The sequence below is a fragment of the Castor canadensis genome, chromosome 15 (genome assembly GCF_047511655.1).
Source record: "Castor canadensis chromosome 15, mCasCan1.hap1v2, whole genome shotgun sequence".
Taxonomy (NCBI): Eukaryota; Metazoa; Chordata; class Mammalia; order Rodentia; family Castoridae; genus Castor; species Castor canadensis.
Window position 1 is genome coordinate 37,079,820 of NC_133400.1, and position 27,214 is coordinate 37,107,033.

The window sequence follows — 27,214 nt, forward strand, 5'->3', positions numbered from 1 at the left end:
AGCAAAAACGCTTTGTCTTTCTCATTATGCATATGTCTTTTCTTCAACAAAATCAGTGATAAGGGCAGAACAGGACCTGCCTGAAACTGAGTGGGGGGAGGGGGGGAAGGGTGGAGGAAGGGGGAAGGGTGGAGAAATGATTCAATGTATGCACATGTCAATAAACACAAAAAAATAAAGAAAGAAATTAAAAAAAACTATATTATGAAAACTATATTATCCCCTCAACAGATAAAGAAAAAATAGTTGAAAAAGTCCAATATCCTTTCATGGAACTTTCCCATCTGTAAAAATCCCACATGTAGCATCTTATTAAATCATGAAAGATTAGAAGGAAAGGTTAGGAACAAGTCAAGGATGTCCAGTCTTATTATTTATATTCACCTCTGCATCAGATGGCCTAGCTGGGGAAATCAGGTTAAGTAAAAGATTTAGAAGTCATCTGTGCTAGAAATGAGGTAAATTATCACCATTTGCAAAAGATATGATAGTCTACATGGAATACCTAAAAAATTAATAAAATCTATTAATGCAATATGAGTTCAGCCCGGTTGCAGTATACAGGATCAATATGCAAAAATTCATTCCTTTTTATATACTAGCAAGGAGCTATTTGAATATGAAAATAAGAAACTACATTTAAAATAGCAGTAAAAAAATTTTTAAATGAATGAACATATATTGAATAGTACTTAATTACATTGGAAAAAATATTTTAAATACCCGTGACACAAGCAAAACAAAGTTGATAAATTGGAATTCATTTTTAAAAAAAACTTTGCAACTTTAAAGAAATTTCAGGAAAATTAAAGGAAAAATGATAGAATGGCTGAAAATATTTGCACATCATAAGCCCAGAGTATGTAAATAAAAAGTTCATAAGTCAACAATTAAAAGACAAGCAACCCAATTAAAAATGAGCAAATTTTTAATTTCTTCAATAGATAAACAAGTATTCAATAAAACCATTAAAAGGGGCTGAGGCTGAAATCAACGTATGAAATCACACTCTCATCTATTCCTGATGAGAATATCAAATGATGCATTAACTTTAAAAAAAAGTTTGCACTTCTTTGGAAAGTTAAATATTATCACGTGGGCTAACAATTTGAGGAACTCAATGATACTCTGTCTTTGTCTTCCAAGTGCTGGAATTACAGAAGTATACCACATACCTGGCTAAGAGGAAACATTTTAAAGCTGCCAAAGAAAACACTGTTTTCAAATAGAAGAGAGAAAATGAGAAATGAAAATGAGAAAACAATATAATGACACATTAAAAGTGTTGAAAGAAAATAACTATGAAACCTAAAATGCCTTTCAAAAATGAAATTGAAACAAAGACATTTCCTAAAAACTAGTAAAGAATGAACAATGCCTTAATATAGGTTATCATAGGAAAGAAAAACAATCATCAGAAGTGTACATGTGAAGGCATATTATTAAATGGATATATTTCTTTATGTTGTATATAGCAATGATATTGATGTTTTATGGAGCTTAAAATATATATACAATTGAAATAAATGTCAACAGAACATTAGGTAGTTGTGGAGACCTAAGATCTTGTGGTAAGTTCACTGGATGTTCTACAAAAAAATTAAAGTACAAATACCGAGTAGACGCTAATAAATTTAGGATGTAGATTGTGATTTCTGAAGTAATTATAATAATAAGCTAATGGGGAGGTAAATGTTATTATAACAAATAATTACTACAAAAGAATATAACAAAGGAGAAAAAAAAGGATAAAAAGAACCTTTTTTGGACCAATACCAAACAAATAGAAATATAAAAGATTTAACCCAAAGCATACCAATATTTACATTAAGTGCACAGAAACCAAGTTCCCAAATTAAAAGAAAAAAATTGACAGGCTGATTTTAAAGACAATTATATTTAAAGAATGCAGAAATAAGAATGCAGAAAATTTCAAAGTAAATGAGAGAAATAAGAAATGCAGAAAATTTCAAAGTAAATGAGAGAAATAAGAAATACCATACAAATATTAGCCAATAGAGATGGCTCTAGCTAGACAAAGGAGTTTTTTTTTTACACAAATAAGAATGCAGAAAATTTCAAAGTAAATGAGAGAAATAAGAAATACCATACAAATATTAGCCAATAGAGATGGCTCTAGCTAGACAAAGGAGTTTTTTTTTTTTTACAGTGGAATATTATTCATTCTTTTTATTATTGTGCTGGTTTGGGGTACATTATGGCATCCACAAAAGTTCTTACAATATATCAAATACATCCTAATTGAATTCACCCAGTCCATCATTCTCCTTTATCCCCCCAATCCCAATCCTGGAATAGTTACAAGAGGTATCATTTTTCCATTTGCATACATGTGAACACAGCATGTGCACTATATTCACCCTACCACACCCTTTTCCCACCTCCTCCCACTCCCAGTGGTGCCAACTGCCCCAGACAGGACCTGCTGCACCTTGCTATCTGACAAGTATTTGTAAGAAAAAAAAATTGTATGAGTTGAAATGAGTCATTTTCAAGGCAATAAGATACTGTAAGAATCCCAAATCATATACAACTACTTCATATGATTGCATACAAACACATATATGGGTACAAATATATTCATATACTTATGTGTTTATATGTCACATATAAATCACTAGAGAATGCAAAAATTAGAGTCAGAACTAATACAAAAGAGAAAATTCAATAACATATAAAAGATATGTATAGTATATATAATACAGTAGTTATTTTACTTAATATATAGGGAACATTGAACCCAACAGCATTCTTGTCAGGTTTAGGTCATTTACCAATGATAAGAAAATCTCAAATTTTAAGGGACTGAAAATCTGTGAAGCATGTTCTCTCACTAGTATATATTTAAAGTAGAAACCAGTATTTTAAAGATATTTGGAATTTAAAAAATACATTGGGGCTGGGGACATAGCTCAGTGGTAGAACACTTGCCTAACATGCACAAGGTCCTATCCCCAGCACCATCAATTCAAAAGAAGCAGAGAGAGAGAAGAAGGGAAAGAGGAGGAAGGAAGGGGGGGGAGCAGAAGGAATGGCGAAGAGGAGGAGGAGAAAAAAAATTACATTTAAAATTACTCCCTGGTCAAATCTACAACAGTTTTTTGTCATTGATTTCTAGTTTTATTCCATTGTGGTCTGGTAAGATACAGGAAGTAATTTCATTTTTCTTGTGTTTGTTAAGGTTTGTTTTATAATCCAGTATGTGATCTGTTTTGGAGAAAGTTCCATGGACTGCTGAAAAGATGTATATTTTGTGGCTGTTTGGTAGAATATTCTGTAGATGTCTATTACATCCATTTGATCTGCAGTGTCAACTGATTCTGAAGTTTCCTTGTTGATTTTTTGTCTGGATGACTTAGCTTTTGATGAGAGTGGAGTATTAAAGTCATTTGCTGTAATTGTGCTGGGGTCTGAGCTTGTACGTCCACTACTGTTTCTTTTATGAAATTGGGTGCACTGACATCCACAGTGTATATGTTTACAATTGTTAAATCTATCTGATAGATTGTTACTTTTATCAATATGAAGTGACTTTATCTCTTCTGACTAATTTTACTTTGAAGTCTGCTTTGTCAGATATGAATATAGCTACTCCTGGTTGCTTTTGCTTCAAAAAAATCATTTTGCATCCTTTCACTCTTAGGTGGTGTTTGTCTTATTAAATAAGGTAGGTTTATTTTATGCAACAATTGGTTGGGTTGTGCCTTTTACTCTAGGCCTCAAGTCTGGGTCTTTTGATTGGAGAATGAGACCATGAACAGCTGGTTATTATTGAAAGGTATACAGTAATTTCTGCTAGTTTGTTATTTTTGTAGCGTTTGGATTCTTTTCTACTCTTCAATTGCTTGTCTATTCATCTGTGAGATTTTTCCCCCCATATTTTTATGGATTTCTCTTCCCCTCCGGTGTGTAGATTTTATTTGAGTGTCTTCTGCAGTGCTTGTTTAATGGCCATGAATTTAGTACTTGTTTAGTTTTTATCATGTAGATTTTTCTTTCTTCTTCAATTATGAAGAACAGCTTTACTGGGTAGTCTGGGTTGGCAGTTATTTTCTTTCAGGCCCTTCCATGCTCTTCTTTCTTTTAAAGTTATTGTGAGAAATCTGTTATTTTGATGTTTTTTTTTTTTAATAGGTAACTTGGCACTTCTCTGTTGCAACTTTCAATGTTCATTTCTTGTTCTACATACTTAATATTTTAACAAAAATATGATATGGGGAAGTTCTATTATGGTTTTGTCCATTTGGAGTCATGAAGGCCTCCTGTACCTAGATAGGCATCTCTTTTTCCACATCTGGGAAGTTTTCCGTTATTATTTTATTAGATATTCATTCCCAGAATTTCTATTTGATTTTTTTCCTGAATTTTTGTATCTTTATTGATACAAAAAAATTTCATATCTCACACTGTCTTCCATTCAACTGTTTATCCACTATGAATTTATTTAGCTATTTATGCATGTGCTGTTTGAATTAGTTGAGGTATTTTTCATATTCCCTTTAATTTCATTGATCATTCTTATCATTATTCTGGTGAGCTCAATATTTTGAGATTTCATCCACTTCACTATCAATCAAATCCTTTATTGTGTGATTGTTGGCTTTTTAATTTGTTTCTGTATTGAAATTTGCTCATTTGAAGTCAATTCCTTGGTTGGAGTTTTAATTATCATATCAGTTGAATTGTTCTCTATGTTCTGGAAAGAATGGTAGTGGACGGTTGATGTGTTGTTTCTCACCAGGGGTATAACTTAGCATTAACAAATTCACCAATTCAAAACCAAACCAGATGTTTCCATAAAGCAAAAAACAATTGGAAACATCATCTAAACCACTAACTTTATATAGGAAAGGAAGTAGCATTATCTTGTTTTCTTTTGGGTGGTAGTGGGGTTGACCCCAGCGCATCACACTACCAGTTGAGCCACCATGCCAGCCAATTTGCATTGGTTATCCTTGAGACAGGGTTTAACTTTATGTATGGGCCAGCCTGGACTGTGATCCTCCTACTTGTGCTTCTCCACATAGTCAGACAGGCCTAAGTATTGGTTAAGATGGGGTCTTGCAAACTTCTTGCTCAGGATGGCCTTGAACTGCAATCCTCTCAATCTCCCCTTCCCAAGTGGCTAGGATTAGAGGATTGAGATACCACAGCCAGCTATGTCTAACATCAAAGCCAGCAAGTATACACAATAAAGGTTACTCATAGTAGCTATATTTTATATGCACCAATAAAAAGCATAGGGCCAAGAAAAAATATAAATAAGAAAAGAAAAATTAAGATGCAAATATTAAAATTTGCTTAATTATGTATATCATATAAAAGAGAATGGAAAGGTTAAAGCAATATCGTATTTATGAATAAAGGCAGTTGTCAAATGAAGATTTAAATGGAATTAATGCAGATTGTGAGAAAGCAGAGAACTTTTAAAAATTAAAAGTTATTTTGGTTTGAATCCAAACCAAAAAAGCCACCACCAAGGCAACACTAGCATTCTGTCTCAAGCAACTTGAGTGTAAAATCATGTGCAAACAACATTAGCTGTCACTTATTGCAAATGGTTATCATATAGTGTTCCGCTGGAACCTAGACTATTAAACTCAGTGCCTAGGAGAATCTGTAGGTGAAAAAAATAAGAAGCTAAATAGGCTGGTTTCATGGGGAGGAATGTAAATTAGTACAACTACTATGGAAAACAGTATGGAGGCTTCTGAAAAAACTAAAAATGGAACTGCCATATGATCCAATTCTGCTCCTACAGCTATACCTGAAGGGATGTAAGTCAGGTTTCTATAAAGGTGCCTACACACCCATGTTTAATGCAGCACTATTCACAATAGCTAAGCTATGGAAAAAGCCAAGATGCTCCACTACTGATGAATAGATTAAGAAAATGTGGTAATTATATACAATGGAATTTTATTCAGCCACAAAGAGGAATGAAATTTTGCCATTTGCAGGTAAATGGATGGAATAAGTTGGCCAGGTTCAGAAGGCCAAAAGCTGCATATTTTCTCTAATATGTAGAATATAGACCTAATATAAATACAGCAATATTACAGTCACACTAAGGGGAGGCCACATCTAAGAGGGGGAGGGTAAAAGAAGGAAGTTAAAAAGGTGAATATGTTTGATTATTCTCTATACAAGAATAAATATAGAATTTTTAAACCTATTGAAACCACCGTAAGAAGGGGACTAAAACAGAAAGAAGAAAAACAGAGGATATGAATTAAATCCGGTTATAATACATATATACATGGAAATTTCACAAGGAAACTCCCTGTGTACCTATCTTAAACAAACAAAAATGTCAATTTGTTTTTCTTTTACAAAATCAGAGAACAGGAGAGCAGAATAGGTCCTGCCTGCGGGGGTCCATTGGGAGGTGGGAGGAGGTTGGGAAAGGGCATGGGAAGGTGAATACAGTGCAAATACTGTGTACACATGTATGTAAATGAAAAAATGATATCAACTGAAACTATTCCAGAATGTAGGAAGGGGGAGATGAGGGGGGGTGAATTCAAGTATGATGTATTAGATATATTGTAAGAACTTTTGTAAATGCCACAATGTACCCCGACCAAGCACAATAAAAAAGAAGCATCTAAGAAGTAATAAATCAATAAACAAACAAACAAAATAAATGAAACAAATGGGCTGGTTCCAGAAGCCTTCTTGTCTTTAGTCAGTGACATTTTTTAATTTATTTGCTTTATATTTTAGGATGCAATGTTAAGATTAGTTTGAACTAGAAATTTCTCAGCCCCTCTTCCACCAAAAATGCTTGAATACCATTATTTCACAATTTCATAAAAGCTAAGAACTATCTGGATAAAACAAAACATGGAATTATTTGATGAGCCAAATAAATAAAACTATAATTCAGTATTACAAATTACTTCTTCTCATTATTTCTTCATTATTTATTTTCACTTTTAAATAGACTTTACTAAATAAATACAAACGATTAAAGGACAGTGCTATATGCACCTGTTTCATAGCACCCTCAGCACCATTCAATGATAATATGGTTTTTAGTACATAATGTTCTTCCCTGCATAGACCATAGAAGAGGAATAGTACTCTCTGAGAGAGTTCTTATTGTATGTACTATCTGAAGAATTAAATTTTTTTGCTTACGTTGTGGCATATTTCAAAGTGTGGCAGAACGTATGTCTGTGTATTTAAGCATTAATGCCTGTGAAAGGACTATTTCTCAACTTTGGGATATAAATTCTTTACAAATTTCCTAATATATTTGCCTTTTGAAAACATGAAGAACCATACTGAGATTCTGTAAGTAAAAATAATATATGATGAAAGTTTCTTTTTGTTTTTAAATGAACGAGTTATAAAAATCAATGAGGTAAAAAACAAATTCTACTTTATTAACTTTCATTGTTAAAATTTTTTAGTTACAAAGTTTTATTTCAGATTACCTGAAACATAGGAGTTAAATTTCCCACTTGTTAATATTGTGCTTCTTTTTAAAATGAAAATACTAAAAAAAAAGAACATTAAAAAATGTACACTTTTTAATATAATACCTAATATCTGGTATCTTATTATATGAATTTAAGAATAACCCACTTTCATGAAAGTAAAAGCAAGTGTTTAAAAGTAAAACATATTCTCAGAGGTGAAGTTGAATAGTAAAGAGTTTGGGGAAATCATACCTCATCAGTATTATAGATAATCTGGAGTCCTGAGGAAATCATTTCTACCAGGTAAAGGAGATAGAGCGACACTGCATTTATCTGGAAACAAACAGAGAGATTACAAGGTTAAAGGAAACAGCAGAAGTATTACACTATGAAAAAAGAACACAAAAGTGAAGATCACAAGTATGTGTTCTAATAGCATCATATTTTATCTCCTATTGTGAAATAAAGGAGCTATGGATTTTGTTTATAATAAAATCCCAGTTCTGTATGTAAAATTCTAAAATCCTCAAATTAATTATGATGGATTAATACATAATTAGGGAAATAACTTCAAGTGGAACTATTAGCACTGTTTCTACAACATTTGCTTCCTAACATTTATTTTCAAACTCTGAGTCTAAAGTACATCTACTTTGGAATAGTTTTGCTCCACAGAAAGCTGTATTATCCATCTGAAATATATGTAAATGAAAATGTAATTTGCCAGATAAGCTAATGTACCATAAACAATAGGGAATACATCTTAAAAAGAGTCTTGTTTTTTGGACAATACAGAATTTATGGAAACAACTAAGGAACATATTAATTTTAATTGATGCCATAATATATAATTTAAAATACAGCTGGGTTCACCCTTGTAATCTTTGGTACTCAGGAAGCAGAGATCAGGAGGATCACAATTTGAAGCCAGCCCAGGCAAACAGTATGAGAGACCCTATCTCAAAAATATCCAACATAAAAAAGGGTTGGTGGAGTGGCTCAAGATACAGGTCCTGAGTTCAAGCCCCAGTAACACACACACACACACACACACACACACACACACACACACAAATACATTTATGAACAAATTAGTTTTATGAACAAATGGTAAATTCTTTTAGTTTATTCGTCTATTTAAAAACACTTTATAGAAGCTAAACAAACAAAAAAGATAATAATAACCATTTTAACAATAAGGGAGACAGGCATGTAAGTTAGTGGACTGAATGGGGAAGATCCACTCACAATGTGGGGGGAACACCATCTACTATGATGAGGGCCCAGATTGGGAGAAAAAAAAAGGTAGAATAATAATAAATTCTTGCTCTCCTCCAGAGCCAGGACACCCTTCCTCTCCAGCTCTTAAACATAGAACACCAAGTTTTCCAGTTTTGAGGCTCCACAGCTCACTTCAAGTGCCCATATCGCTGGTTCTCAGACCTTTGGCCCCCAACTGAGAGTTAACCCCTTCAGGTTCTCTGAGGCCTTTTCATACTGAGCCACACTATTGGCATCTCTAGGTTTCCAGTTTGTTGATGGCCTATTGTGATGGACTGAGCCTTGATAATCACATAAGCCAGTTGCCCTAATGAATTCCTTCTCAAATGTCTATTTATTCTCTCTCTCTCTCTCTCCCTCTCTCTCTCTCTTTTTCTGTCTCTCTCTCTATCTCTGGACAATCCTGAGTAATAAATCTTGAATGAAAGAAACTAGTCACAATAGATCATATATTTCTATGAAATGTCAAGAACAGGCAAATCCACAGAAATAGAACAGTGATTGCTTAGGGCTGGAGAACTGTGTGAGAAGTAGGAGAGTGGTTGCTTGTGGACACACAGTTTCATTTTGGGGTCATGAAATGTTTAAAACTGATCACGGTAATGGCTGCACAATTCTGTGACTATACTAAAAAAAACCACCAAGTGGCAGTTTTTAATAGGCAAACTACATGGCATGTGAATCATACCACAATAAGGCTGTTATAAAATAAATAAAAAATTGAAGTGAAATTTTTAACTGAGAAATTACAAATCTGAGTTAAAAACAAAGAGAAAGGAAGGTATAATTTTGCTCATGTGTAATTGTAATGTAGCAGATTATTATCATTAAGAGCTTGTTTTCACTTTACTCTATGCCTTACTGAGTGACTGAGAGAAAATTTTTGTTAGAAATTATTTCAAAGAAATTTCATTCCTATTACAGAACTTACAGGAACATTTCAGAAGAAGCAGAAAAGAGCTCTTTGCTCTGACTTTTGGGGTGCTTCTGTAAAAAAATGCCAGTGACTGGAAAATATAAAAAGGATTGCCAAATAACAGATTGACTAACATTTATTTAATGCCTACTTATGTGCCAGACACTGAGCTTAAACTCTGGGAAACAAAAATCAATAAGCTTGAGCCAGGCACAGTACTGTGTACCTGCAGTCCCAGCTACTTAGGAAGCTGAGGCAGAAAAATCACTTGAGCCCAGGAATTTGGAATCAGCCTGGGCAAGGTAGTAAGATCCTATCTCTAAAAATAAGAACAATAACAAAACAAATAAAAATAAAAATAAGCGGGCTGCATGGCACTGGCATAAAATCATACCCAGACCAGTAAAACAGAACAGAAAAGTAGAAATAAACCCATTTTTTAAAAACAATTGATTTCAATAAAGGTAAAATTAATATACACTAAAGAAAGTCTCTTTGATAAATGGCACTGGGAAAATGCGTAATCACATTCAGAAGAAAGAAACAAGATCCCTATCTCTCATTATATACAAAGCCAACTCAAAAATAGATAAAAGACTTAAATTTAAGACACAAAACTATGAAGTAATTAAAAGAAAACATAGGGGATTAGCCAGGTGTGGTGGTTCAGGCCTGTAATCCCAGCTACTTGGGAGGCAGAGATCTGGTGGTTCAAGGCCAGTCCAGGTAAAAAAGGTAGTAAGATCCCATCTCAACAAACTGGGTGTGGGTGGTGTGTGACCATTATCTCAACTACATGGGAGATGGAGGTATGAGCATTGTGGTCTGAGGTCAGCCCCAGGCAAAAATCAAGACTCTATCTGAACAATAATTAAAGCAAAAAAAAGATTGGGAATATAGTTTCCGTAGTAGATGCCTAGCAAGCATGAAGCCCTGAGTTCAAACTCCAGAATAGGAGAGGGAGGAAAAGAGAGAAAAGGAAGAGAAACAGAGGAGGAAGTAAAAGAAAAAACATAGGGGAAATGCTTCAGGATATAGTCTAAGTAGAGATGTTTTAGATATGGTGTCCCAAAGTACAGGCAACAAAAGCAAAAATTGATACATGGAATTACACCAAAATAAAAAGCTTCTGTGTAACAAAAGAAACAATCAACACAGTGAAAAGACAACCCATACAACTGAAGAACATACTTGCAAACTATTGGTTCTAAAAGGAATTTATTTCCAAATACATAACAAAGTCAAACTCAACAGCAACAAAATAAAAAATCCAATTAAAAGTGGACCAATTGGGAATGTAAGTTAGTACAACCACTTTGGGAAACAATATGGAGGGTCCTAAAAAACTAAACATATCTGCCATATGATCCAGCAATACCACTCCTAGGGATATACCTGAAGGAATGCTACTCAAGTTATTCCATAGGCACCTGCATACCCATGTTTATTGCAGCTCAGCTATGGAAACAGCCAAAATGCCCCACTACTGACAAATGGATTAAGAAAATGTGGTACTTATATACAATAGAATTTTATTCAGTCATAAAGAAGAATGAAATTTTGTCATTTACAAGTAAATGATGGAACTGGAGAACATCATCTTAAGCGAAGTTAACCAGGCTCAGAAAGCCAAAAATCACGTGTTCTCCCTCATGTGCAGATTATAGACCTAAAATAAATGCAATAATATTATTGGACATCGGTCACACACTAAGAGGAGAACACGCATGGGAGGAATAGGGAAAGAGAAGGAAACCTAGAACTTGAATGTGGTTGATGTGCTCACTGTAAAGGAGCAAATACAGTAATCTTAAGCTGGCTAAGGCCACTCACTATGGGAAAGGGACTAGGAAGTAGTGAAGAGGTGTGGCAGAGATGAATGTGGGTTGTAATACACATGTGCATGGAAGCAATGCAATGCTAGGAATCTCTTTGTATAGCTATCTCAAAATAGCAAAAAAACACTTATGTCTTTCTTATTATCTCTTATGTTTTCCCTTCAACAAAATTGGAGAACAAGAGGGCAGAACAGGTTTGGGGTCGGGGGAGGAGGTGGCCCAAAAAATGTATACACATGTGAGTAAGTGTAAAAACAATAAAATAAAAAAAGAAAACACACACAGACAAAAAAAAATGGACCAATGACTTAAACAGACATTACTCAGAATATACAAATGGCCAATAAGCATAAGAAAAAATGCTCAACATCACTAATCATAAGGGAAATGCAAATCAAAGGCACAATAAGATCTCATCCTAGTTAGAAGGTCTATTATCACAAAGACAAAAAAATTAACAAATGTTGGCAAGGAAGTGGGGAGAGAGGGACTCTCATACACTGTGGGAATGTAAACTAATATAACTATTATAGAAAACAATGTGGAAAGCCTTTAAAAAAACTAGAAATAGAACTAATAGGTGATTCATCAATCCCGTTATTATATACACATCCAAAGGAACTGAAGTCAGTATGTCAAAGAGACATCTGCAGTTCCATGTTTATTGCAGTACTGTTCACAATAGCTAAGATATGAAATCAACTTAAGGAGTTGATCAATGGATGAGTAGATAAAGAAAAAATGGTAAATATGCATTATTATTTAGCAGTGAAAAAGAACGAAATTCTGTCATTTGCAGCAACATGGATGTATCTACAACACATTATGTTAAGTGAATTAAGTCAGGCAAAGAATGAGACAAACATTACATGTTCTTACTTATAAGTGGAAGCTAAAAAGTTGATCTCGAAGAATTAGAAAATAAAATACTATTTACCAGAGTACATGAAGGGTGTGAAAATGGGGATATGGAGAGGATGGTCAACAGGTACAAGGGTGTATTTGAGAAGGAGGAATAACTTCAAATTTTCTGTAGCACAGTAGCATAAATATGGTTGACAAAAACTGATCGAATATTTCAAAATAGCTAGTAGAGAGGATTTTCTGTTTTCGACACAAATTATTATTGTCACAGATGATATACCAGTTATCTTTATCTGATTATTATACTATATATATTGAAATGTTACAATCTACCTCACGAATATCAAAAATTAGTACCAAATAAAAATATAACAAAAAAATTTTAAATTACACATATAGTACATATTCATCAAAGTATTAGAAAATAAGGGTGATCAAAAAGAAGTGATAAACTGTAATCCCACTCTCCAAAGAAGACTAGTGCTTTTTTAATTAGGGAGAGGGGGATATATTCATTGTACAACTCCAAATATTGTACATTGGTTAGATCACCCCCTCTGTCTGTCTCTCCCCTTTTACCCCCTTCTCCCCCACTTAAAGCTACTGCAAAGGTTTCTCTGTTTCATTTCATATAAATATATGAAGTCCATCAACCATATTCCCTCATATTCTTCTTCACTCACCCTCCCCCTCTTCCGTAAGTACACCCCACACACACTGTACCTATTTTGTAGTCCTGTTTTTCATTATTAACGTCTAAATTGATGTTCAAAGGGGTTTCTCAATGTATCCCCACTATGAGTGTATTTACTTTGGTCCATTCAACCCCTTCCATCAAAGAGATTACTGTTAATCTTTTGATGTAAGCCCTTACAGACTTGTAATGTTTTTACAAAAATTTATAATGAAAAACAGAAGCAAATTAATGCTGCATAATTTGCATTTTAAATTTAATAATCTAGTGTAAACTGTTTTTGGTAAATAACTGTGTCATCATTTTTAAAAAAAAAAATGAGCTGTTATCTTCAGAAAACCCTATCTCAGATAGCAAACATATTTGTCAAAGCAAGATACATAAAATCTACTGTATAGCTATTGGGTTAAGGTTGAGGAACTACATATAACACTGATTATCTAAGGAACTCCTCACAAGTAAGTACAAGAGTTTCTGCTGCACAGGAATGGGGACATTGCACTTCCTGTGTATGGAGGCAACATACTACAATAAGACATTTGAGATTGGGAAGGACTACAGAAAAGAGAAACTCTTATTTTAGTAAGAATATATGAATAATAAGTATTGCAATGCAAAATAATCAATGAAATGATAAGAAGAAAATCTTTTGAAGATTAATAGCCTATATAGTATTTGTATTCTGGAAACAAGGCCACTGGATGTTCAACTAAAAACAATACACAGGCTGAGAGGGGGACAAAAAGTGAAAACAGAAATAAAATCCTACAGTGTATTCTTAGCAAAGGTATGAAATTTAATACAAGACAAAATTTATGGACCTCAGAAATGACATATGGCATGTTTCTAGTTTTACTGAAGGTTAGTATTTGAAAAAATGATCACTGTATAACAAAAACTTCTGACTTGTTGTTATATTGCTGTCAATTGTCATTCCCTACTTCCTACTGCTGACATTCTTCTAAATCTTTAAATAAGTAAAAGCTTCTGTCATAGAAAGAATGGTAGGCATCTTTCTTCTCCATAATATTATAATCCATCCAGCTGTCCCAAGAACTCAGTCATATTTAATATTTAATCACAGTAATCACTTCAGCTTAGTGGTAAGCATTTTATTTTATTCTCTATTTCAAGACACATTTTAAAAAATGTATGAATCTACTTAAAAAATTAAAATGGCCTGAAATATTCCATGATATATCATGAAAACAGAGACATACCTGAAGATGACCATATTCCTCATAGGAGAGCAACTCATCCCCAGTATGCACATTGAAAATAGAGTGAAGACATGTTGTTGGGCGTGGATCCTGCTTAAACTGCTGAACCTAGAATCAAATATAAAATTTAAATAGTGCTAATAAGTCACATACTAAACCCAAATTAAAGATTCTAAGTTATTTTTCATGTAACTTTTTTCTAATTTTTTTGTTTCTAATTTTTAAACTATTGTTCTGGGGGTATATCGTGACATTTACAAAAGTTCTTACAATATATTATAGTTGAATTCACCCCCTCCATCATTCTCCTTTATCCCTCCTCCCCCCATTCTTGGAATAGTTCAACAGGTCTCATTTTTCCACTTACATACATGAATATACAATATTTCTACCATATGCACTCTCCTACACTCTTTCCTTAATCCTTTCCTCTCCCACTGGTACCAACCAATCAGACAGGACCTGTTTTGCCTTCCTGCTCTCTGTTTTTTGAAAAATAAAAGAATCCTGCAACTTTTTTCATGAGGAAAGCTAAGGGAGAGAACTAAACAAAGCAGAAATGTTACTTTAATAAAAAAATGACAGCCAAAGCGTATAACAACTAACTTAATAGAGTTAATATGGTTGTCAATTGATATTTCATAAACCTTAATCTCAAGTGCCTTAAGGAGAATGTAAATGTAGTAGCAGTAGCTTTTGCAATGTTTCACATCTTATTTTATTTTAGAGTAAAATACTGGCTTGCTTTTTGAGACAGGAGGATTTCAGTGATTGTCTGATTATTTGGAAATGCTTATGTGACACTCGTAATGAGAAAGTATTTTAGGCCACATTCTAATACAGTAAGCATCCAAATTTCAAATGCAATTTCTTTCAATAAAGGATCACAAATTTTAACCTGTGGTCATATTAACATGTTTTCATTTCTCCTCCTGATACTGTTCATTACTAAGTACCAATTCTAAGCAAACACAGGCTATACTTTTATTTATTAGATATAAAATTTACTTAGGGGCAGTCTTGTGGAAATAAGACCTCAGCCTGTGGGATTTATATTAACACTAGATAATCTCTGGTAGAATTAAATTACATTGTAGAATACCTAGCTGTTGTCTCTAACTGAAGATTTGTTTGGTGTGGAATACCCATGCATTTGGTATGACTGTGTTGGGAATAGAGAAAGAGTTCTCTTTTAGATTCCCACTATCTGGTATGAATCTAGAAGTCACTCTGTCCAAAATGATAGCCACTAGCTACATATGACTAATACATTAAATTACAATTAATTAAAGTTAAATAAAATTAAAAATTCAGTTCCTCAGTCACATTAGCCACATTTTAAATGCTCAACAGCCATAGGTGACTACTGGCTACTGCACTGGTCAACAATGAAACACAGAGCATTTCCATCATTACAGAAAGTACTTCTGGACAGTACTGTTCTGGAGGACTGACACATGTTTTCCTTCCCCAAGGGCCCTGCACAAACAAACTGTCCCCTCTTCTCCCCCTCCCTATCCTCCCCAAAAAAGTCAAAGTCAGGACTATCAGCGAGCTATCAGGACTGAGAGAGAAGAGTTAGGGATGTGTGCTCTCTATTTTCAAAGTGACAAGGACATCAAGTATTGACTTAGAAAAGGTAGTTACTTTGTCTCTAGATTAGAAACTATTAGCAATAGCCTGAAACAGCACAAGTAGAATTCAATGTAGTCACTCCATTCACAAAGTCCTGAACATTGTCCTATGCTCTATAAAAAATATGGCTGAACTGAAACAAAATGCATGTTCCCCACTTGATAGGATCTAACAGGATGAGGTTTTGTCAGTTTAATAAAGTCACTGGTGCAGATGACAAGGAAGTGCTTGTCATTTGTTTTTCAGACACGCAAGAACCCAGCAGAAGTGTTTATAGTCAATCACTTTCTCAGGGGAAAAGCAACTGCTAGATGATTAAAGATGTTCAAAGGAGGAGTTAATAACTCTTCTTTGAGTTTTAAATCATGAATGGGGCGGGGTGTGAGACGAGGGGGTGAGCAAGTAGAGCACTGAGTTCTGGACTGATGGGGAGAACTGAGGGAATCAAGCACCCTGCCTGCTGTTCTTAGTGCTTTCAGACCCTGCCCATAAGTTAACCACCCTTTTTGAGGGAGGTGGCTGAGGAAATCATGTGATCTATTCAGTTTCATATGGTAACAAGCCCCACACAAATGAGACGTGGAGGCTGAGCACTTTGCCAGCCATGGGCTCAGTGCTATTTTCTGCAGTGATCCTCAGGTGATGGGGCTCTCTCCTCACGAGAGAGGTCAGGGCCAATGACTACCACAGCCATCACTGTCTGATCTCCCCACTGTTTAAACAACTCAGTGGGTCCATGCCACACCCTCCACCTCTTGTAACTATCTCCCATCCAGATACTTGGCAGGGTGAAAACCAGAGTTTCTGAGCCACGATTGTTTCTTGTTCTCAGGTCCCCAGAATAGCTCAGTCTCAAACAATAGATCCCCCTGAAGATGGTGCCTGGCTATAGCACTATAAGATATGTAGATCAGGCAGGTGCCTTTCTTCTCCAGTATTAAGCTGCTAAGCAACAGTAGTCATTGTCACATCAAATCACCATAATGAGTCTAAGGCTTCCTGGAATTATGGGCTTCCATGGCTAGATCTGCCAGTCTGTGGTTAGGGCCACTTGGCTTATTTTTCAGTGATGGCTTTAGCTCCCCTCAACCCCAGGGAGCCAGGGATGTAACTGCATAGTGTTCCCTTCTTTGGTCTGTTGGCTTTCTGTTTCTCATGCTTCCAAGCTGCCCTGTCCCATCTTTTGTGACTCCTCTTGTTAGTGATGTTCTTTTTCTTTCTCGCTTCAGAATATAGTCACTCCTTTATTACTTATTCTTCCCATTTACAGAATCAAACAAAGGAAGCTTCTAATCTACCATTTTGCACCACTTCCCATCTTTTAAACAAATTTTTAAGTAGCTAAATAGTCACAGTAACATTCATAGCTATCATACAGCGATTTTCTGCTCTCCAAACTACTAACTGCAGATTGAAGCAACTTTGAAAACCTGGGAATGCTTCTACTTAAAAAAGTGTCACAAAAGAGATGAAACAGAACAGGTATGTGAATATTAAGAGATTAAACATTCCTGACATTAATAAGTAGTCAACACAATAAAATGCAGAAATCACATTGCTTTATACTCTGTAAATCAAGGACAATTCTATATATATTCACAAAACTTCTCAATAAACTTAAAATACCTCTATTAGCTTGTGTTTTTAGAAAAAAAAATATCAGGAAGCACAAGAAATCAATGAAAGTGGAGAAACCTTGGACTTTTTAGGTCATGGTTTTACTTCAGTAGACAAAGAAGATAGGGCTTGGCAAATGAACACTACAAATGTGCTTTGCTTTAGTTTTAAGGAAACCCCAAAAGATAAACATTTCACATTTAAAAAATATGTTCCTAATCTTTAAAGTTACAAAATCTTGAAGAAAATAGCCAAGCCTGGATGGAAGACAAGAATGTTTTGGACCAATAAGAAGTATAGTAAGGGCTAAGCATGGTGGTTCACAGTTGTAATCTCAGCTACTCAGGGTTGGAAGACCAGAGAACCACAAATCTGAGGCCAACCCAGGAAAAGTTAGGAAGATCCAATTTTAAAAACAAAAGGACTGGGGGAGTGACTAAAGTGGTAGAGCACTTACTTAGTAAGCATGAGGCTCTGGATTCAACATTTAAAAAACCAGGTATGGTAAGAAACATTGATCACCATGATCTGAGTCAGTTCCTCACTCTCATATGTGGATTATAGTAATAATGTCCTTTCTTAATTTAAAAGGTTATGGGGATCAAGAAAGATTTCAAAATAAAAATATTATGAAGCATATAAAGCATCTTTTACTCATAAGTATCAAACACTGACATTTGGTGATACACACAAATATCAATGTGATCCAACTCAATATTTTAATGGTCTAAACTCATAGCTATATAAAGAAAGCAACACTAATTCTTTACAATTTGACAGCTTTCAAACAACTTAAGTCACATTCAAGCTTTACTTAAATGAAAACGTAACTGTGATAACTGATTACTAAAATTGAGCATTTAGAAAAGGCCATGATTTTGTGGCTTAAACATGCTACAAAGAAAAAATACATCTTAAGCTATTAGATTACTGCCTTCTTTCTGATAAACAGTTCTAATTTAAGTGTATTAGATTGTTTAGCAAAAACATGAAATTCATGGTTCTTACAGTGTTTCCTAGAAAGAAAATCTGAATTCATAAAGGCATTAGGCATTTGTGAATGATACTTGGGAAATAAACAGTACAACCTCACTTAGGAAAAAGTAACTTTAATCCCAATTACACCAATATACCATGACATATTAATTTAATTCCAGCATATCAATCTATGACATACTAGTTTATTTCAAGCATCTGAAAAACCTTGGCAATAATCATCTGCATATCTAAATCTCAGAAGACAAATAGTAGGTTTGTCCTATATCTCTATTTTCAGCTGGTGAATAAATGTACTTTGTTCTGCCAAGTAACATTTTCTTGTTGCTATATTTGGTTGACACAAGGTAAATTTTTTTACATTTTAATTTCAACTACAGTCATAGGATGATTTGGCATCACACTAAAAATCCATTTCAAGTACGACTTAAAATATTTTCATATTATTAAAAACATACAAAATAATAAATGATAAAACAAAAAACTGCCTACATATTACTAGTAAGCAGTTACTATGTGCGTCTTTGCTAATATGTAGAAATTGAAGACATCTGAAGCACATGGTCTAGAAGGGAGAATGTAAAATTCTAATGATGATAATAAAATTTACTGTATGTTCACCCAGACAAGCACCATAGGTCCTTTTCACATTACTTCATTACCCTTTTAAGAGCTATATGAGGGAACTATTACTGGGACCTGCATTTTACAGATGAAAAAATATCGAGGTACATAGAAGTTAACTAATTTGTCTAGCATAACAGAATCAATAATAGATTAGAAACCAGTGTATCAGTATGCACTGATTATCAGAAAAAAGAGTTAACATAATAGGTGTAAGCCCACAAACCTCAGAAAAGACTATAAATGTGAAACTTGGCTAGTATGTGGGAATTAGAATTTTGTTCCCACCTAAGAGTGGCTATACCATATTTACTTACACTGTTTATACAAACAGTACTGTTTATGCTATACCTGGTTTCCTTCTGGGAGTCTTTAATTTTGGCAAGTGCTAAAGGAACCCACATGACAAGCCACCAATGAGAACCTCTGAGCAATAAAAACCTGTGAGCTCTAATGAACTCAAACAGCAAATGAGCGCTAATGAGCTACCTTAGTAGACAACATTTTACATGTGTTGACACAGTAAGTTGCTGGGGAAAATAAGTACATCTGTGTAACTCCAATGGGCTTTTTCTAAAAAAAAAACAAAAAAAACACCTTGCTTTCCCAAGACTGTGCCCCAGACACCTTTATCACTTTGCTGGTTATGCTTTGTCTTCATAATAAACCATAGGCAAGACAATGACTTATCTGCTGAGTCTGTGAATGCTTCTAGTGAATTATCAAACCTGGCGGTGGTCTTAGGGATTCATGATGTACTGATGCTCATATATGGACACTTACTGTATTAGACCATGGGGTCATAGAAGGGGAGTTAAGTAGAGGGAACAGCACATTATATTTGTATAGAGATTTACAAGTTAAGAAATGTTAGGTATATTATATTTTCTCTTATTTCACCCAATCTTATAAATTCAATTTTCTAAGCCTGTAACTCCTAGTGCCTTTGCATATAAATGAATGACTGTATTTTTAAAGTTCACTTTAACCAGAGCAATTCACATATCCAAAAGTAATTGTAACAAGGATTTTTCTTTAAATAATATAAATGTCAGTGAGAATTATGAATATATGTAAGGTTCCTGAAAAGTTGAATCTTCATCAAGCAAACACCAGATGCAAAACACATGTAGACTTGAACAAACTCAAGTCTACACAAACAATCTCAATCATCTTTCACTAAAGGTATTCCTCAATTTCAGGATTTCAAAACCATGTACTGAGAAGGCAGAGGCTATCTTAACCTATTTAGACTGCCCTAGGATATGGCTTTACATTTTCAAAGTACATTCTTTTTTAGAAGATGCTAATGCAATACTGGTTAAATTAATCCCTTAGAACGATGTGAGAATTCCAGGCCACATCACAGTGTTTTACCTTATCAGCTTGACGCATATAGCAGTAGAGAATTCCTCTCATACATTTTATAGCCGCGTGCTCCAGCTCATGGGTCCTTCCCTTGTCATCATCAATGCGCCTGGGTGAGAGAGATAACTCATGAAACAAATTGGAAATGCATCTGAAAAGGAAGTAGAGCTTTTGATAATTAAGTATTAACTATCTGGCTAATCCTGCATTCTGGCGATGTCTACTAATTCTGTCACACTGAAACTCCATTTTCCTAACAGATTTAGATATGCCACCAAAAAAAAAAAAATCCTATGATGAAACTTGTGCAAATTTTCTCCTCTTTTAAGGGAGTAAGCCAATTCGTTTAAAAACTGCATACAATATTTTCTATAATGATTTGGCTGAATTTCAAAGGATATTTTTATATTGGAAGAAAAACCACCAAAAATTTTTTTAAATTCACTATTATAGAATAGAAAGAACTTTAAATATCTATCACTTTAAGTTATGCAGTAACCACGTGTATTTAAAGAAGCACAAGTTCTGCCATGTTGTTTGTGCCTGCAAAGTTGGGCATTTTAGTCATAGTCAAGGATGTCCTTATACTTTCAGCATGATACATAATGTATTTTCACATAAATTTTTAGGTCTTAACCTAAAATCAGTTGGCCATACTTTACATCTCTTGCTTTTAAAAATAAAGAACAGATAAATTCTAACTATTAAACTAAGTAAAGATGTTCTTTCTATGCATAAGTTGTTTTTTTTTAATTATAGACCAGTGACTTTTAAAAATGGATGAGAATTATCTACTATTGAAAATTAAAATGATGTATTTATTGTTTCACTTAACCTATCTCACAATCCTCCTCACTTGATAAAAACTCTCATACCTCCATAAAAGTACGCTGTATTTAACCTCTACTTCCACAGATCATGTATGACCACTCAGAAAAATGATTATCATTTTAACATAGTATGATGAATGTCAGAAAAAGGTAAGTTACTCATCATTGGCATGTCATTTCTCTTTTCTTATGGAGGAAAAGGAATAAATTAACTAGTATGAATTTGCCCTGCATTCTATTTCCCTAACTAATATCAAACACAAAGGTCTGGGGTGAAAATTTGTACATAAACAATGTGCCCAGAAAAGCAAGAATTTTTAGTTCTCTAACAGATGTTTGAAGCCTTTTGGGAAAAGGTTAATGTCTGACTTTTGTCTATACGCTGCTGTACTCTTAGATCTTTTAAAGCAATTTTCTACCAACATTTTATTCCAAAACATCTCAAATGTGTAAAACAGTTAAAAGTATGATACAATGAATAAACCATCTAGCTCAACAATTGTTAACAGTTTTCTTTCCATGCTTTTATCTTCACTATTTGAAATTAAGCTACAGATATCATGACCCTTCACTCTGCATACTTCTAAAGCACCTCTACAAAACATTCTTCTATATAACAATAACACCATTATTACACCCAAAAAATTTAAAACTGATATTGTATTATATAATATATATAGCATGCATATATATATAGACACACACACAGTGTAGACTCAAATTTATCACAAGATCTGCAAAATGTATAGAGTCTTTTATTTTTAATATTTGATCTATTCAGAGATCATGCATTACATTTGGTTGTTGTATTTCTTTAGTCCCAATCTAGCCATGTTCATGCTAATCTATGAGCACCTAATTTCTAATCTTCTGTGATAACTACTGTAAAGGACCTTGGTTGACAACTAGACTGGACTTACAGAGGCCTAAAAAATTGGTAAAGCACATTTCTATGTGCGACAATGAGAGAATATTTCTAGAAACAACTGGCACGCAAGTCAGTGAACTAAGGGATGAAGACCATCGCTAAATATGAACCTGGATGGAACATAAAGGTGAAGAAGGTAGAAGCATGCCCAAGAGCCCAAACTCAAGTCTTCTTGGGTGAGTATATCTTATGAAATGAAAGGGATTAGAGGTTTAAAAGGGGACATGAACAGCCACAGGTCACACAGCAAGTCAGCAACAGAACACAAAGATAGCTGCTCAATTTCTCTTGGTCCTACAGAAAGACTCCCTAGTCCTAGAGTTACTAGGAGAGCACACACCAGCTTACCTATATGCTAGAGCCAAAGCCCAGGCTCCGGCAGCACAGTATAGACTGTCGTGGATCTTGGCCTTTTGATCATCACCACATGTTTTAGTTGGAAAGAGTCCTGTGGTTGGATTTTGATACGTCAGCAATGTTGACTTGACTACAATGGAAGATAAGACAAGGAATGAATTGTACAGTTAGCTATTTTTCTTGAGTTCAATATTTCAATTCTCTTGGTTTCTTAATTCCATTTCTGACAATTTTGTTATTTCTAAACCTAGTTCTAATATAAAATTTTTGAAGATGTTAAATTACCTCATGTCATCGTAGTCTAAGTCAGAATACACCCTGCATGAAGGAGTCTTTACAGTTTTGATTAAAAGACTCAACTTATTAGAACTTTAAAAGCCTTTAGCATATCCAGGCTAATGTTAATATATGATTCAAGTCTTGTAAAGAAGGAAAAAGGATTAACCAAAATACTGAACACAATATTTAAAAAAAATCATTTTAATAGGAAAACTAAATGTACAACAAAGTGTACTATTCTAAATGACAGGCCAATTCAAATGGTACAAGTAAAGAAAATCATTCACAATTTAGAAAGGATGAGGATGGACTGTGACCAAGTCAGAATCCTGTATTTCACAGATGACTAATTTTGCCTGATATTCACAGGAATATGCTCATTTTACTAATTATATTGTAAACCACAGGAAAAGACAGCAACAACTAAATAAATAATTGTTTGTGAACATAATACTTAAGTAAACAAGTTTGAAATTAATATTTTATAATCTTTAATAGAAGTCCTAAAATAGGAAAAGAAACACACCAAAATTACACTTTTATACTTCCTAAAAGTAGTTTTATTCTTCTCTAAATATGAATGAATATTGCGTTCCCTTGTTACACACTCTCTCTCTCTCTCAAACACACACACTTTATTTTAGCATGGCAAATTAATCCTTTTTATTTAACTTAGCACTCTGAAATTGACTTTGCTTGGCTTCGTTCTCTTTCCCAAATGATTTTCAATTATCGGTAAAGGGAAATCTGAAAATTGTCACATTGCACTTCCTTTTCTGGCTTTAAAACTGTTTTGTACATAGTTGCTATCATTGTTATAATCATTGTTAGCATTGTTCGATGTACTAAAATAATATACTTGATATAAGCATATACCTAATGACCCAAATTTTCTACTCCAAGCAATATAGCTCATATTTTGTATACATACACAGTTTATGAGACAAAGTCTCACTATGTACCCCACGCAGGTTTCAAACTCATAATTCTCCCACTTCAGTCTCCTGAGTACTGGGATTGTAAGGTGTGTGCCACTATGACCAGCTGCTGACTACTATTTATGAGTTTTCAAAGGTCTAAAACATTCCAGTACTTCACAGAGATTAAAGGATTAAATTTTGTTTTTTTTAGACTAAACTAATCTTATCACGAACACTTCTTTCAGAATACCACTATATTTAATATTTTTCACAGAATAAAGAATTGGTCCTCATAGTCCAAAGTAAGTAGTTGCCATTTCGTCTTCTTTTTTTTTTTTTAAAAAGCTTTTAATTAAAAAAATTTTTTTTTGCAGTATTGGGGTTTGAACTCAGGACTTTGTACTTGCTAGGCAGATGCTCTACCATTTAAGCCAGATTCTTAGCCACTTTGCCATTTCTTTTAAAACTGCAGTTAATCCTTTTTATCTAGTTATTGCTACAAACATAGTAAAAAAGGCAATCTAACAATGCATGTAAGAATCGTGACCAAAAATAAGTTGAAATAAAGCTTATATGAAGTTGAAATAGACAAAAGAAACCCTCAGTTACCATAAGAGGCCAACGAATGCTTAAAGAAGCAACCTGGCAAAAAATTAACAGATATTCCAATTTATGGTCTGATGAACAAAAAGAAGCTTCATACTCACTTGAGTGAGCTTTAAGTTGCTCACTCAAAGAAAACTTGCCAAGTTAAATCTGGGAAAAAAATAAAACAAACAAAAACCCTAGGATTGGATATTAATAACAATAACTTGAGATTAACTCTTGTATCTCAGTGAATTAGAAATGGATATAAAAGGTTCAGGACTATCTATAACTATATATAGCTAAATGAGCAAGTTAATACATACAACAAATATTTATGTATTAACTATGAAATACTCTCAAGTTCTTAAATCTGGTAGTGCTTAGGAAGGTTAAAAAAACACAGGAAATATTGGTGACAGATGTAAAATTATTCATAAACCAGACAGGACCTACCTGCTGGATTCCTTTTATAACCTGTTGTAGATATATAATTGGAATAGACAACTGTCTAATCAATGACACGATCCCAACATCCACATAATGTACACACTATAACTACGGCATGATAAACAGTAATCATAGCTACTACATTTTCATCAGACTTTGCTTACCAATTCTGTAATAATGATCCAATTTATCCCACAGAGTTTCATTATCAGGTCTAGGAAGATTAATGCTTTTAAGAGGTTCATAAACTGAGCCTAAAAAAATGAAAACCAATCAGTTTCAGGCATTTTCACTCACATAAAGGTTCTAACTGAATGAAAAAAATTATTTAACATGTAATTTGCATTTTTCATATGAGAACTTCTAAGTTTCACCACTAGCAAGGTAAGGGAGGAGGGAGAAGAAGGCCTCCTAAATCACAAATATTGAAGAGCTCTAAATGTCACAGGATCCTTTCAGATCCAACTAATTGGTGTATGTATTGGTCTTCACAACTCAAATATAACTAATATCCATGTGGTTGTCAGAAGCTCAATAAATTCTCATTATTGTGAAATAAATCTAATGGTGTACCCTTAAACCCAAACCTTGTTAGTTATGATAATGCTTTATCAGGCAATCTTCTGTCAATTAATTATACCCCTAAAACCTCAAAGAAAAGGATAATGCTGATATAATCCAAAGTATGCACTCCACAAATATTCATGTAGGTTTTATACTGAAATCTTAAGACTCCACTTTCTCCTGAGTAGATAATATCCTTGCTTTAATATCTGGACTATAAGCAGAGATCATTTCTACTTCTCAGCCATGAAAACTACCCAAAGGCATTAGCAGAGCATGCTGCTCAAAAGCAACAGAATACACAATAATTATGATAATTTGCCACAAAATGGATACAGAAAATTGTTCACTTGACTAGTGTACTTTCTCAACTGCTGACTGAAAGAAAGACATCTGAACCTTCAGTCATCAGCTTACTGTGTTTCATTCTCATTAAAAGCACTCAAATCATCAACATCTCAAGGTCACAATTAAAACATCTCTAGTTTCAGGTAGTGCATACCATATGCTCTGAAAACACAGCACAAAAATGAACCTGTAATTTACCTGGGAGGAGAGGGAGATAAATTGTTTTGACATGCATTAAGATTCTGATTATAAAATAAATGAAAGCATTTTATGTTCATAAAATTGCTATTTCCATTATGCTACTTATTGGGAATATATACCAGGTTATTGGGAATCCTCAAGTTTATGCAGACAGTAAACCTTCTGAAGGAAGTAAGGAAAGAAGCTATACATTCTGGCAATAATTCCATTAACTTTTGTTGAAAAGAAATGGATACAGACAAAAACAAGGACTAGGAAATTATGTATTCTCAGTTAAGACATCTTTGAAAATACTCTTCATAATGGCACCAACTGGAATGGTTCCACTATAAAGAATAAAAAGATTTGGCAACAGACAGAAGATCATCAGAACTAGTTGCCACATCTTGCATAGGAAACAAGGGCCTTCCTGCATTCTCAATCAGCCCTGAGCAGGTATAACTGTAAGTGCAGGCCAGCAGTTGGGAAGGAATAATAGGGCCACTGCTACTTAGTAAGTACTAAGGGAGAACAGACAGTCCTAGTGAATGACATCCATTAAGAAATAAATAACAGGTCCAATAACTGCAAGTTATAAGGGTGTGTGTGACAGAAAGAGAAAGAGAGAGAGAGAGAGAGAGATAAGAGGGGATACCTTTGCAGAGGGGAAAGGATTATTAATTGAATAACATTTAGATTACTATAAGTAGAGGTAGTATTTTGATTTATATATGAAAAATAAAATCATCAAAAGTTGAATAAATACTTTCATTACAATTAGATAAATAATATATGGGTATCCAGATGAAGGTAGAAATTGAATATACAAAACTGAAATCAGATTCCAAGATGGTGGCTAGAGGGAGGAAGCAAAACGCGTGCTTTCTAAAGTAAAATCATGGAGAGACGCTGGAGATATACCTCACAGGAAAAACCATCGAGAAGAGGCAAAACTTTGACTCCTCCACACCTCCAGCCTGCGCATAGCATCTCCACTTCATGTTAAAAGGAGAAACCAGGAGGGCTCCTGTGCCGCTGCCAGACAGCAGTGCCCAGACGGCTTGGGAAGATGTGGACCACAAGGTGAGCTAAGCGGTATGCGGTACTCCCACAGACAACCGTGGGCCAGATCAGCATAGACCCCTGGACAGACTGAGCCACACCCAGGGAAAAAAGAAAAAAAAACTGAATAATAAGCAATAACAACAAAAAAGACACGTAGCAAAGAGGGCAGGGTGCCATGAGCGCCGAAGAGTGGGGAGGAGAAACCCC

The 27,214-nt window shown here is 34.2% G+C and overlaps 1 protein-coding gene across 6 annotated transcripts in view; it reads right to left on the minus strand.

Moving 5' to 3' along the window:
• Phkb (phosphorylase kinase regulatory subunit beta) overlaps positions 1-27,214 on the minus strand; it is a 205,941-nt gene that overhangs the window by 142,949 nt on the left and 35,778 nt on the right. For all 6 annotated transcript variants that reach the window (XM_074056045.1, XM_074056046.1, XM_074056044.1 and 3 more), the window contains 5 exons: positions 25,015-25,104; positions 22,608-22,746; positions 20,511-20,610; positions 14,262-14,369; positions 7,701-7,781 (listed from right to left, as the gene is read on the minus strand). In XM_074056045.1, coding sequence (XP_073912146.1) covers positions 7,701-7,781; positions 14,262-14,369; positions 20,511-20,610; positions 22,608-22,746; positions 25,015-25,104 — 518 coding nt within the window. The remainder of the gene's footprint in view (positions 1-7,700; positions 7,782-14,261; positions 14,370-20,510; positions 20,611-22,607; positions 22,747-25,014; positions 25,105-27,214) is intronic.